The 14,154-nt window shown below is 43.6% G+C and overlaps 1 protein-coding gene across 6 annotated transcripts in view; it reads left to right on the top strand.

Moving 5' to 3' along the window:
* OSBPL9 (oxysterol binding protein like 9) overlaps nt 1–14,154 on the top strand; it is an 89,652-nt gene that overhangs the window by 72,163 nt on the left and 3,335 nt on the right. For all 6 annotated transcript variants that reach the window (XM_021714130.1, XM_021714132.1, XM_021714129.1 and 3 more), the window contains 7 exons: nt 75–193; nt 3,182–3,267; nt 7,396–7,567; nt 9,018–9,102; nt 10,712–10,822; nt 11,086–11,149; nt 11,257–11,397. In XM_021714130.1, the coding sequence (XP_021569805.1) occupies nt 75–193; nt 3,182–3,267; nt 7,396–7,567; nt 9,018–9,102; nt 10,712–10,822; nt 11,086–11,149; nt 11,257–11,397 (778 nt within the window). The remainder of the gene's footprint in view (nt 1–74; nt 194–3,181; nt 3,268–7,395; nt 7,568–9,017; nt 9,103–10,711; nt 10,823–11,085; nt 11,150–11,256; nt 11,398–14,154) is intronic.

The raw sequence follows: 14,154 nt of genomic DNA, 5'->3' as shown, positions 1-14,154 counted from the left end.
AACATTTGTGATGCTTGCAGCAGCACAGACTGGGCCAGTTGAGCACCAGTCTAATAAGATGTGTTTCCTTTTAGACCTTTTCGACTCACATGATGATAGAGATGATGATGGGGAGGCAGGGTCGGTGGAGGAGCACAAGAGTGTCATCATGCACCTCCTGTCGCAGGTCAGGCTAGGGATGGATCTCACCAAGGTAAGGGCCAAAGCTGTGTAAGTCTGCATGTGTGTGTATGAGTGCTTGGTGATTGCATGGTGAGTCAGATGATAGAACTTGTGTTTATACGTGTGTCTTTTTGTGCTGTAATATATATGTAGACTGAAAATGTTATAAATGATGCAGTAAGTAAAGGTGGAATAATTTCATAGCGCATAGCGTGTATGGGTTATACGGATTAAGATGAGGATTTTATTTGGGGGCAAATGAGAAATAGTATTGGACTTGGTTAGTAGTTGGGGCACAGCCTAAAGCACTGTGTATGTAGAGAATCGAAATGAGCAGCATTCTGATCCTGGGGTCAGAGTGTGTCTGCATCCTGCCTCTGCTTTTACCAACCACGTGGCCTTGAACAAGTCCCTTCCTCTGTGGTCTGCAGGGTTCCCTCACGCAGCATGGAAGAGGCAGCGAATGTAAGATTGTATGACACATGTTGAGTTGTACAGTTATTGTAGTCTGGATTTGAATTTAAACTTGGAGCTCTAAACAGTGCCTGCCCAAATTAAGAGACTGGTGTGGGCGCCTTTGTGTACTCCTGGCACTGTGCTAGAAGCCTCATCCTTTCACTTTATTCTCACCACAGCACTGCAAAGTAGGTGCTGCTGTTAACTGTTTTATAGATGAGCAAACTAAAACTTGAGAGACTAAGTAACTTGACTGAATCATCTTAAGTGGTAGACAAATTCAAATCTGGTCTATGGTTTTAAAACCTGTAATCTTTCCACTACTGCCTTTGTCTTGCAGACTTGAGCAATAGTAGCTTTCATACTGGTGACAGTATTATTCTACTAGCTTTAGAAGGTTAATTAAATTTAGGATTTTTACCCTTTTTTTTGAGTCGCAGTCTCACTCTGTTGTCCAGGCCAGATTGCAGTGGCACAATCATGGCTCACCGCAGCCTTGACTTGCTGGGTCAGGTGATCCTCCCACCTCAGCCTCATGAGTAACTGGGACTACAGGTGCACACCGCCACACTTGGCTAACTTTTAAATATTTTTTTGTAGAGATGAGGTCTCACCCAGTTGCCCAGGGTGGTCTCAAACCCCTGTGCTCAAGCAATCATCTTGCTTCCATCTCCCAGAGTGCTGGGATTATAGGCATGAGCCACTGCCCCCGATGAGGATTTTTACTTTTGTTACCACAGAGTCAATCCAGTGCTATGGTCTTTGTCAGTAGTGGACTTTATTTTGTTTTAGAGTTAGCGGGCCATTAAGAAAAAGATTTATCCATACCTTCTAATAAGTATCCATAATAAAACCTTTTATCCCTAATATAAGAGAGAATAGAAACACAAATATAACATTTATTTGGGGAGCCCAACATATTGTTCAAGGAATGTTCTAGGTAGAAGAATATTTGCAGTAGTTTGTCACCAGAACTGCTTCAGTAACCATTAGATTGCATAGCTGCTGGCTTTCTTGTTGTCTCATCATATATTTGAGGATACAAATTCATAAGTAGATACATTTCCCATACAGCTTTTCCAGAAGTTGTCCATTAGAAGGTCCACTTCTCCTTGGCCAGTGGCATGTGTTTGTTTAAACCTGTCAGTGGTAAGAGTCTGATGAGTTTAAGTGAATCCAGTCACCCCTTGAGACCCCAGAAAGAGGCCATAGCAACCTAGAGCTGGATCTGACCTGAGTTTGACTTAATAGCATGTATCTATATATTACTAAAAAACATTGAAGATCTGTTGCTGAATGAGAGTTCTCAAGAAAAACTTTAAGTGGGGGAAGTATTTTTTTTCTTGATTACAAGTGAAATTAAACTTTTTATGTTTTCTGACCGTTCTTTTTATTATTATTATTGGTTGTTGAATTCCTTTGTCCATTTTTCTATTAGCGTGTAGTGCTCTTTTTCTTGTTGATTTGCAAGAGCTATTTATATACGCCCTTGTTTTCTTTTTCAGCATTCTTACCTGACTTCTATTCTTTTTTATCAGTTAACTCTCATCTTTCTCATTTTTTTCCCCATATTCTAATTTATTGGTTCCTAGTCTTTATTCTTTCCTTCCTTTTGTTTATTCCTTTAATTGCTCATTAAGAAATTTCTGCTGGGCACAGTGGTTCACACCTGTAATCCCTGCACTTTGGGAGGTCTAGGTAGGGAGATCACTTGAGCCTAGGAGTTCGACACCAGCCTGAGCAGCATAGTGAGACCCCATCTCTACAAAAAAGTTAAAATTTAGCCAGATGTGATGGCACACACCTATTGTCCCAGCTACATGAAAAGCTGAAGCAGGAGGATGGCTTGAGCCTGGGAGTTCGAGGCTGCAGTGAACTATGATCACACCACTGCATTCTAGCTTGGGTGACAGAGCGAGACCCTGTTTCTAAAAAAGTAAAAATAATATGTTCTTACTATGTAAATAGCAAGGAAAACACCAGTGTGAATAAAACTTGGTTCTTAAATTCTAGGAGCTCATCATATATTTGAGGATACAAATTCATAAGTAGATACATTTCCCATACAGCTAGACTGGAAAGTGCACAGACGCCCTGAAGTCAGGCAGACCTGATGTGGAGTTCCTCATGAATAATGGGAAAGTGGGAAAACTGCTCACCTTCTCAGAGCCTTTTATTTCTCTCCTATAAAATAGGGCTAGTAATTTCTTCACCATAGGACTGTTGTCCAATTTAGTAAGATAATGTCTATATAATGCCAGGCAGGTAGGCATCCAAAGATCGCGACTGAGCAATTTGTTGTTTTTACCCTCAGGTAGAAAAGGGAGGGTACACAGTGGAAGTGACATTTGGACATTTTTCATCTGCTGGGCGAGTTAATCGGCATTTCTGAATCTGAGCAGTTGGGGAAAGTAGTTTTTAGAAGCATACCTGGGCAATATGGGTGGGCATTACCGTGATTGAAATGAAGTGTGTGTGTGTTTGTTTGGTTTTAGCAGTTTAGCAACCTGTTTATTTGTAGTGCAGTTTGATACTCAAGGGTCAAAATGTGTATGTTTTTCAGGTAGTTCTTCCAACATTTATTCTTGAAAGAAGATCTCTTTTAGAAATGTACGCAGACTTTTTTGCACATCCGGACCTGTTTGTGAGGTATTTGATTGAACACAGTAATCTACAACTTTTAAAGATGTCACTCAGTATCTTTCTACCTTTTGGATAGATGGATTCCTTCTCACCTTTCAGACATTTCTGGGTTAAAGTGGTATTGAACAGTGTGTTTGTACTGGATGCCTGTTTGCTTAATTTATAGAGTAGTGATGTTGCTAAGCAACCAAGTCTAATGAAATTTACATAAATTCTTAAGAGCCCATTAATAGGTGGCCACTATTTATAGGGCTCAGCATATAAGCTTATTTGATCCAGGCATTGGTAATCACTGTTAAATTATTTATACCTCATCCTAATGAAGTTCAGTTATCTAAGCTCAGATTTCCTGAGCACTTGTTTGATAGGCACTTAGTTATGAGTTAGAGAAAGAAAAGTCCCAGTGTCTGCCCTTGAGGAGTTTACAGTCTGGTGTCCAAATTACAGACTGATTCATATATTTTAAGTGTAAAGTTTGCATTATGCCTGTATGTACAATGGATAGAAATAACATAAAAGTGGAATTGATTTACAAGGAGGTGAGTTCACATTGCTTTTCAATAGCAGCAGGAAGATTTTCTTTGTAACAGAGAATGTTCTAGCCCATCTTTTCTGCATTCCTTGGTATTGGACTGTGGTTTACTGAAGCCAAATACAAATCACTAAGGTTTCACGGTGGGTGGGCACATTGGCTGATATAAATATGTTTTTCTTTATCTTCTTGATGAAGATTTTAGAGAATCATTTACTTCCCAAAGGGCAGAAATTTAAATAAATATAACAATGTTTAATAGATAATTTAACAAGCAAAATTTAAGCGTAGCATTTGTAAGTCAAAATGGAAAGTACCAGTTGTTCATTGGTTATAGATTTCAGATTTTTTTTTTTTTTTTTTTTTTTGGTCTTTTCAATCTCTTTTTTTTTATTATGGTTTTGTGGGGTACAGTTAAGGGTTAGGTGTACAATTACATTTCATTCAGGCACCCTGTTGATAAGAGATGTTTTCCCATCCCCAGACAGATATTTGCTACTGTTAATCCCATCCCCCCGATTTGAGATTTAAGGGTAGTTTTATGCGTGAGAATTTATACTTTGTGGTCCGTGGAGGAACCACTTAAAAAATACAGGCCTGGTGCTTTGGGAAGCTGAGGTAGGAGGATTACTTAAGGCCAAGAGTTTGAGGCCAGCCTGGGAAACATAGCAAGACCTTTATCTCTACAAAAAAAATTAGAAGAAAAAATTAGCCAGCTACTTGGGAGCCTGAGGCAGGTGGTTTGCTCAAGCCCAGGAGTTCAAGGCTGCAGTGAGCCATGATTGCACTGCTGCAACCTAGACAACAGATCAAGATCCTGTCTTTAAAAAACAAACGAAAACCTGAATAGAACAGCTGAAAAGCCAATAGATAAGATTAATTGGAATATTACAAATACTTGATTAAGTCCCTAAAAGGAGGGGAAGAGAAATAATAGAATAAGAAACAAAAGGGGCGTGTAGAAAACAGAGATCAACCGGGCACACTGGCTCAAGCCTGTAATCCCAGCACTTTGGAAGGCCTAGGCGAGAGGATTGCTTGAGCCCACGGGTTCAAGACCAGCCTGGGCAACTTGGCGAGCCCTTATCTCTACAGTACATCAAAAAATTAACCAGGCATAGTGGCACCTGCCTATAGTTCCAGCTATTTGGAAGGCTGAGGCAGAAGGATCACCTGAGCCCAGCAGGTTGAGGCTGTAGTGGGCGACAGAGTGAGATTCTGACTAAAAAAAGGAAGAAAGCAGATATTAAGAGTTAGACCCAACTATATCAACAATAGCACTAAATATAAATAGAGTACACATTCCATTTAAGAGAACAGTATTTGTCAAACTGAATAAAAAAGCATGATGTGGCCGGGCTCCATGGCTCAGCCTGTAATCCCAGTACTTTGGGAGACTGAGGCGAGTGGATTGCCTGAGCCTGCGGGTTTGAGACCTGCCTGGACAACTTGGCAAGACCTCATCTCTACAATAAATAAAAAATTAGCCGGGCATGGTAGCGCGCACCTGTAGTTCCAGCTACTTGGAAGACTGAGGTGGAAGAATCTCCAGAGCCCAGCAGGTAGATGCTGGGGTGGCCGTGAGCATGCCACTGCACTCCAGCCTGAGTGACAGAGTGAGACTCCGACTCAAAAAAAAGCATAATGCATCTGGATGATATTTGCAAGAGATTGATTTTAAACATAAAGACACTGATTAAAAGGATAGGCAAAAACATGATGCAAAACATGAAGCATAGCAAAACTGCTGTAGCTGTATTAGCATCAAAGGAGGCTTTTTTTTTTGAGTTGGAGTCTCACTCTGTCGCCCAAGCTGAAGTGCAGTGGCATGCTCACAGCTAACCTAGCGTTGACCTGCTGGACTCCGGCAATCCTTCTGTGCCACCACGCCTGGTTAACTTTTTGGTTTATTGTAGAGGCGAGGTCTTACCATGTTACCCAGGCTGGTCTTGAACCCGTGGGCTCAGGCATTCCTTTTCCCTCAGCCTCCCAAAGTGCTGGGATTATAGGCTTGAGTCACTGCACCTGACCATACCTCAGTTTTAAAAAGAAACTTTGAGGTAACTCCTGACTCGGGTCTTGTTCTTCTCAGCTTGGCTGAGAAATAGACAAGTCCACAAATGCCTTCCGCAGAAACTGATTGAACAAGCAACCCCTGCATCCCTTCCTCCTCCCCGAATCGGACAATAGAAGTTTCAAACAGATAATCTGTCAGCTTGACCCAGTCGACCTTTCTAAACACTGTCCAACAATGCTACAACACGTAGTCTTTTCAAGTGCCCATGGAATGTTCATCAGGATAGGCCATATATAGGGAAGTCTTAATAAATTCAAAATAATTGGAATCACACAAGGGTGGGATCGGCAGTCACAAGGCACTGCTGGGGAGGAAGATGAGAGGGGGGGGCACTAACAACAAAGAGAGTACCTGGTCCACTTCCAGGGAGAGGGAGGGACAGTTAGAAGCCCAGACTTCACCTGCAGTTAGCCTACTTATGTAGTTAATCCTCACTTGTACCCCACAACTCTGTAATAAAAATAATAATAATTGGAATCATGCAGGGTATATTCTCTGACCATGAAAGAATTATTCAATTAGAAATTTTAAATCTCCAATTATTGAACAATTAAACAGTGTACTTATATGCACTTAATCTGTGGTACTAGAAGCCAGAAACAGTGTTTGCCTTAAGGTGAGATGTGGTGATTGTTTGGAAAGAGAGACCGGAGAAACTTCATAGAATAATCAAAATATTCTATTTCTTCATTGGGTGGTGAATAATTAAATGGATATATACATTGGTCAAATCCTCACACAAAACACTGAGATTGGTGCATTTAATTATATTGTTATACTTTAGTTTTATTGATTTATTGAGTTGGAGTCTTACTCTATCACCCAGACTGGAGGGCAGTGGCACACTCACGGCCACCCCAGTGTTGACCTGCTGGGCTCCGGTGATCTTTCTACTTCAGCCTTCCAAGGAGCCAGAACTACAGGCGCACACTACCATGCCCTGCTAATTTTTTGATTTATTGTAGAGATGAGGTCTCGCCAAGTTGCCTGGGCTGGTCTCGAACCCACGGGCTCAGGCAATCCTCTTGCCTTGGCCTCCCAAAGTGTTGGGATTATAGGCTGAGCCACCGAGCCCAGCCTTATTTATTTATTTTTTGAGTTAGAATCTCACTCTGTCCCCAGGCTGCAGTGCAGTGTCATGCTCCCAGCCACCACAGCCTCAACCTGCTGGGCTCAGGCGATACTTCCACCTCAGCCTTCCACGTAGCTGGAACTACAGGCATGTGCCACCACGCTTGGTTAATTTTTTGATTTATTGTAGAGGCGAGGTCTCACCATGTTGCCCAGGCTGGTCTCAATCCCTCAGGCTCAGGCAATCCTCTTGCCTCAGTCTTCCAAAGTGCTGGGATTAATAGGCTTGAGCCACTGCGTCTGGCCATGCCTCAGTTTAAAAAGAAAGTTTGAGGTAACTCCTGGCCCGGGTCTTGGTTTCTCAGCCTGGCTGAGGGTGGACCATGCTGGGGTGCTGTATCAACTGTATTCTGCCAAAAGTCAGGACATTAAATTTTGTCTTTTTCCCTTGCAGCATTAGTGACCAGAAGGATCCCAAGGATCGAATGGTTCAGGTTGTGAAATGGTACCTCTCAGCCTTTCATGCAGGAAGGAAAGGATCAGTTGCCAAAAAGCCATACAACCCCATTTTGGGCGAGATTTTTCAGTGTCATTGGACATTACCAAATGATACTGAAGAAAACACAGTGAGTTCTGCATTGACATTTTTAACTCCTTACGTCATGTACTGATTCAAGATGTGTTTTCATTTAGGGGCAGATAATGATGCAAGCAATGATCCAAAGGTGCTCGTCACCCATAGAACGTTGTCATTAGATCAGCATGTTCTGAATATAGTGAGAAGGGGAAAAGAATGGGATGAGACAAGGAAGTAGATTTGGAAATCAGAAGGCCTTGTAAGCCATGATGACAATTTGATGGCTTTCAAGATCTCATTATTGTTTTGAGGAGATCATTATGACGATTTTGTGAAAAATAAATTGAGAAAGGGCAAAATAAAAGCATGGAGACCATAGCCGGAGGCGGCTTCGGTCTGATTCCAGGAGAGACGTAGGAATCCAGCTGTGTTTTGGATAGTCTGGGGGAGGTAAAGGAAAGGAGACAGAGATGAGTCTCTGTGTGGATTTAAGCAGTTGGGAGTATCTTATTACCAATAAATAAAAGAAAGTCTATTTGAGGAGGGAAAAATCAAGAGCTGTGACATGAACTCTAGAGTATGAGGGTGTGTTAGACATGGAAGTGGAGTGGTGGAGTTCAAGGGAGAGATTATAATATATTTCGATGGCATTTTAAAGCCCTAGGATTGAATGACATTATGTAGGAAGACAGCATAGCTACAGAAGAGTCGGTAACCTAGAACGGAGTGCCAGGGTTCAACAGTTAGAAGTTGGTTTGAAGACGGCAACCAACCGGGCTCGGTGGCTCAGCCTGTAATCCCGTGCCTTTGGGAGGCTGAGGTGAGTGAATTGCCTGAGCCCGCGGGTTCGAGACCTGCCTGGGCAGGTGAGACCTCATCTCTACAATAAAAAATCAGCCGGGTGTGGTAGCGCACGCCTGTAATTCCAGCTACTCGGAAGGCTGAGACAGAAGGATCGCCAGAGCCCAGCAGGTCGAGGCTGCGCTGGCCAGGAGCGGTCACTGCACTCCAGTCTGGGTGACAGAGTGAGACTCCAACTCAAAAAAAAAGAAGACGACAACCAGCAAGGAGACTCAAATGCATGTTGAGAGACTTTTAGAAGTGGGAAAAATCCCCTAGCCTGTAGCACCTGGCACATCATTGTCTTTAGTAAACACAACTCTCTGTGTAGTTCCCTTTACAAGTGACACTTTACGTGTAGTCCTTCCTGAAGATAGCACGTGTCTGTTCGGAATCATTTGGCAGACATTGCTAAGTGTCTGCTCTGTGTTGGGCCTGGCCCTGAACTAGGCACATGATCTTTGCCTTCAAGAATGGCTTAGTCTAGTCAGGGAGTCTGGCACAAAGCAATGCTTAAAATGTTGTAGTGAAGTAGTATAACAACAGTGTGTGTAGGGTGATGGTATGTGTAGAGGGAACAGAGACTCCAGTTATTACATTCTCTGAAATGTCATTTGTGTCTCCTCACCAAAAGAACATGATGTTATATTTGCTTGCAGGAGCTAGTTTCAGAAGGACCAGTTCCCTGGGTTTCCAAAAACAGTGTCACATTCGTGGCTGAGCAGGTTTCCCATCATCCACCCAGTAAGTTACAGAGCTCCCCTCCACTCAAACTTTTCTGTCTAAAGGTCACTCAGAGCTTCACAGCTGAGGTTACTGTACTGTCAGTTGTGTGGCCAGCTGTGTCTTTCCTATTACCTGAAGTAGAAACTCAAGTTGATCAATTCCTCATGTCTGTTTCTTGTATATGTACATTCCAAAGACTCTTTTAGCTTCACTGATTTAAAATGTTTAGAAAGAAGGGGTTTGGGAAACCAACTTTTAATACTTTAGAAGTCACTGAATTATATCTGTGCCATGGAGATCTCAGCAACTGTGAGATAATTTGTGTAAGTCATATGTGGTTTTTACACCGTATATTCCTGGCTTAGTGGAGAGAATACAGTTGTCCCTCGGTACCCCCGGGTTCCAGGACCCCCTGCAGATACCAAAATCTGAGGATGTTCAAGACCCTTATCAAATGGTAGTGTGTATATTTACATTATTTAGGACAGCCTCCTGTATACTCTGTCATCTCTAGATTAATATAACACATGTTACATAAAGTTGTTACACTATTTTTATAACTTGCATTTTTAATTGTTTTTTTCCTCCAATTTTTTTTGTGTGTGTGTTGGAGTCTCACTCCTTCATCCAGGCTGGAGTGCAGTGGCACGCACACTTACAGCCACTCCAGCCTCGCCTGCAGGGCTCTGGTTATCCTTCCAGTTTAATCTTCTGAGTAGCCGGAACTACAGGCTTGTGTTACCATACCTGGCTATTTTTTATTTTATCGTAGAGACAAGGTCTCGCCAAGCTGCCTGGGCTGGTCTCGAACCTGTGGGCTCAGGCAGTCCACTCACCTCAGCCTTCCAAAGTGTTAGGATTACAGGCTGAGCCACCGAGCCCGGCCCTCCAACTTTTTTAAAAGACACTGTCACCCAGGCAGTGCAGTGTCACCCACCCAGTACAGTGGCACAGTCATAGCTTACTGCAGCTTCAAACTCCCAGGCTCAAGCAACCCTCCTGCCTCAGCCTCCCAAGTAGCTAGGACTATAGGCACACACCACTACATCTGGCTATTTTTTAATTTTTTTGTAAAGATGGGGGTCTCACTATGTTGTCCAGGCTGTTCTCAAACCCCTGGGCTCAAGTGATCCTCCCACCTTGGCCTCACAAAATGCTGAGATTATAGGTGTGAGTCACTGTGCCTGGCCTCTGGATATTTTAGATCCACAGTTGGTTGAATCTGTGGATGCAGAACCCACAGATATGGAGGGCCAACCATACATACCCTCCCCATCTTGTTTATTCAGTGCAGTATTAAGACTGGAAATACTGGACAAGCCCAAGTTGGGGCTGGGGCTGGGGCCTGGGCATACTTGCAGATCGGGAGAACAGGTGATCCTTTTGATTTTAATCCTCCTGGATTGGCCACAGCCTCAAGTTTCAGGGATGCTTCTGCCCACGTGGCTCTGAATGGATGCTTTCATCGGGTAGAGGGGTATGAAAAGCAGGTAGGTCCCTTCTGGCCTAATTTGAAACTGTTTGGAGGTAGAGGATTTCCCTATGGAGACAGTTTTTCCCCTAGATTAAGTGACCTTGGAGAGGTGGTTGTAGCTATATAGTGTACTAATTGAAAATTTCTATTCAGTTTCAGCCTTTTATGCTGAGTGTTATAACAAGAAGATCCAATTCAATGCTCATATCTGGACCAAATCAAAATTCCTTGGGATGTCAATCGGGGTGCACAACATAGGACAGGGTAAGTCTCTTGGCACTGAGTGGACCAGCATTAATCATTCTAATATATGCTGGACACTTGTCTAGTAAGAGAAAATGGCCCCAGAAAGGGCGACTAGATGTCACTGTAGCAAGTAAGCATCAATGTCGGTGGTGAGAGCTGGGGTGGGATACTAGATAGGTTATCCCTAAATGGCATGGAGTATTCTGGACTCTCAACCTGACAGCAAAGTCTTGAGGTCAGTTGACACTACTTACCAGAGATCCTGTCCCTTCTCTCCACAGGCTGCGTCTCGTGTCTGGACCATGATGAACATTACATTCTCACATTCCCCAATGGTTATGGAAGGCAAGTGTGCGTTTCTTCTGATCAGCCCCAGAGCCTGCTGCTCAACCACGACCTTCCTCTCCTGCTTCTTAACTGTCAGCCTTACCTCCAAACTTTTGATGTTGCAGGTCTATCCTCACAGTGCCCTGGGTGGAATTAGGAGGAGAATGCAGTATCAGTTGTTCCAAAACGGGCTATAGTGCAAATATCGTCTTCCACACCAAGCCTTTCTATGGGGGCAAGAAGCACAGAATCACTGCTGAGATCTTGTAGGTATTCTGTTTTCCTGCCTCGGTGCGCTTCTGCTTCTCTGCAATACTTTTTCTTTGGCCTTGAACTATGCCTTCTGTGTTAGGAATGCGAAAGAATGGCCTGTCTTTGTAAACTTGTTTCACAGCTTGTGTGTCTTTTCCTAAAGTCCCGTATCAGAAGGAGACCTCAGACCAGGGCTCAGAGCAGTCAGTGGTCATTGAGAAGCTTCTTTCCTAGGACCCGGCCTTGCGATGGGGAACTGAAAAGGGCCTTCCTAGGTCGCCTGACCAACCCAGATTCTGGACTCTTACCAGACTGGCCATGAGCTAGTCAGACATTGTGACTCCCACAGCAGTGTGTCTCCAGGTCCTCACAGCCTCTCCTTTTTTCTGTACCTTTGCTGGGGAAAAACAGTAACCAGAACATCTTACAGCATTTGACTTGGTTCCGTTTGACACTTGTGGGTCAGATGAGGACGACTGTGCAGAGTACAGACAGTTGGGCAGGTTCAGAGCCTGCCTGGAAGAGGAAAGTCTGCAGTGATGCACCACAGGACTCTTCTCCGGAAGGCTTTATTGGGGCCAGTGTTCCAAAAGGAAGACACACACCTGCGTAACCAGTCTTCCAGGGAGACAATTGAATTTGGACGTCAGAATCAGAATCCACAACTTAAGCAGGATGGGACCATGAACATGAGATTTATTAAGCATTAGTGTAAAATCTAAAAAATTATTCCAGTCAGAAAATATGGGCAGGGCTTAGAGAACAGTCACCGCTATAATGCTGCCCATCATAAAAGCAGGCAAATGACGGAAATAGGATATTCTGAAGAAAGACATGGATGGACCTGCTTCTCAAACTCCGTGGAGGTAACCAATGCCAACAGGAGCTGCCAGTCGGAGCCTTATACAGTAGAAAGGCTGCCTTCAAGGAGGGCTGGACGAGCTCTTGATGGGCTCTTTAAATTAGGATTGGAACATCAGAAGGAGAATTGCACCAGCCGAGTGCTTCTCAAACTTTTTAGTATGTGGACTTCTAGTCCCGGCAACTAAGGTGGCTAAGGTGGAAGGGTCACTTAAGCCCAGGAGTTCCAGTCCAGCCTGGGCAATATAGTAAGACCCCTATCTCCAAAAAGAAGAAAATTAAGAACCCCAAAGAGCCTTTGTTTATGTGGACTATATCTAACAATATTCTTCATATTAGAAATTAAAACAGCTGGGCTCAGTGGTTCAGCCTGTAATCCCGCGCTTTGGGAGGCCGAGGTGAGTGAATTGCCTGAGCCCACGGGTTTGAGACCCACCTGGGCAACTTGGCGAGACCTCATCTCTACAGTAAATCAAAAAAATTAGCTGGGCGTGATAGTGTGCGCCTGTAATTTCAGCTACTTGGAAGGCTGAGGCGGAAGTATCACCGGAGCCCAGCAGGTCAAGGCTGCAGTGGCTGGGAGCAGCCACTGCATTCCAGTCTGGGTGACAGAGTGAGACTTCAACCCCCCAAAAATAAAAATAAATAAGTAAATAATTAAAACAGACTTTGAAATATTTAGTAATTCATTTACAGATGATAATGACACTTTTGATGGAAAAAACTCTTCTAAAGCTTTAAAAGCATTTGTGAGAAAAGTGGCATTGTATATTTTGTAAATTTTATCTCAGTATCATTAATAGAAGATAGTTGGGTTTTTCTAGCTGCTTCTTGAATTCACTCTGTTCCTACATGCCACATAGCCTCTGGAAAACACTGTACACTCATGAGAAAATTGAGGGAAAACAGCAAATAATGTCTTCCTATTATGAAAATAGTTTTGACCTTGGGGACTTCCTTGCTGACAGGGCCTTGGGAACCCCCAGATCAAACTCGGAACCACTGTGAGATGACTTTCTAAACCTGAGATCCTGCCATTTTTCTTTCCCATTGTCCTCTTTCTCCCAATCCTCCCAAGTTGCAGAGGACACTTAAGTTTCGGCTGGTGGTAGCACTTCTCATCCCTCTGCCCTGACCATTTTTCTTTTCTTTTTTTTTTTTTTTAAATTGGAGTCTCACTATGTCACCCAGGCTGGAGTACAGTGGCATGCTCACAGCCATGGCAGCCTTGACCCGCTGGGCTCAGGTGATCCTTCTGCCTCAGCCTTCCAAGTAGCTGGAACCACAGACATGTGCCACCACACCAAGCTAAGTATTTATTTATTTATTGTAGAGACAAGTTCTTGCCAAGTTGCCAAGACTGATCTCGAACCTGTGGGCTCAGGCAATCCTCTCGCTTTTGTCCCCAAAAGTTCTGGAATTACAGGCATGAGCTACCACACCCAGCCCATTTTTCTCTTTTTTGACCTTTTTCAGACTTCTGCTCATGCTTTGCCATTCCTAACCAGGCCCTTGCTGTAATGTTCTTCTCAAATTCCTTACCTGTGTATCTAAGTAGAGGCCTCTCAGGGCTTCTGAGGAAGGATCCTTGCTCATGAAGACATGCCACACCATCTGGCCCAGAGGTTCCTTTCAACCTTAGGATAAAAGCCTGGTCTCCAGCATTATATTCTTAAGCCAACCCTTCCTTGACCTGCATACCAGCAGTTTTTCCCTTGATCCTCAGTGCCCACATAAGTTCATGACAGCACATACCAGCTAGACTCTAAGTAGCAGCATTTCTCTTTACTAGGTTGTGAACAGCTTGAGGGCAGGGAATGCACCAAGTCTGTTATGGCCCTGGCACCCGACACAGAGCTCTCTTGCCTATACCCACTCTTCATGGACTCTAGAGTTCATAAGCATCCTGT

Source organism: Carlito syrichta, unplaced genomic scaffold (genome assembly GCF_000164805.1).
Source record: "Carlito syrichta isolate Samal-C Ts95f unplaced genomic scaffold, Tarsius_syrichta-2.0.1 Scaffold305250, whole genome shotgun sequence".
Classification (NCBI taxonomy): domain Eukaryota; kingdom Metazoa; phylum Chordata; class Mammalia; order Primates; family Tarsiidae; genus Carlito; species Carlito syrichta.
This window is presented reverse-complemented; position numbering and strand designations above follow the sequence as displayed.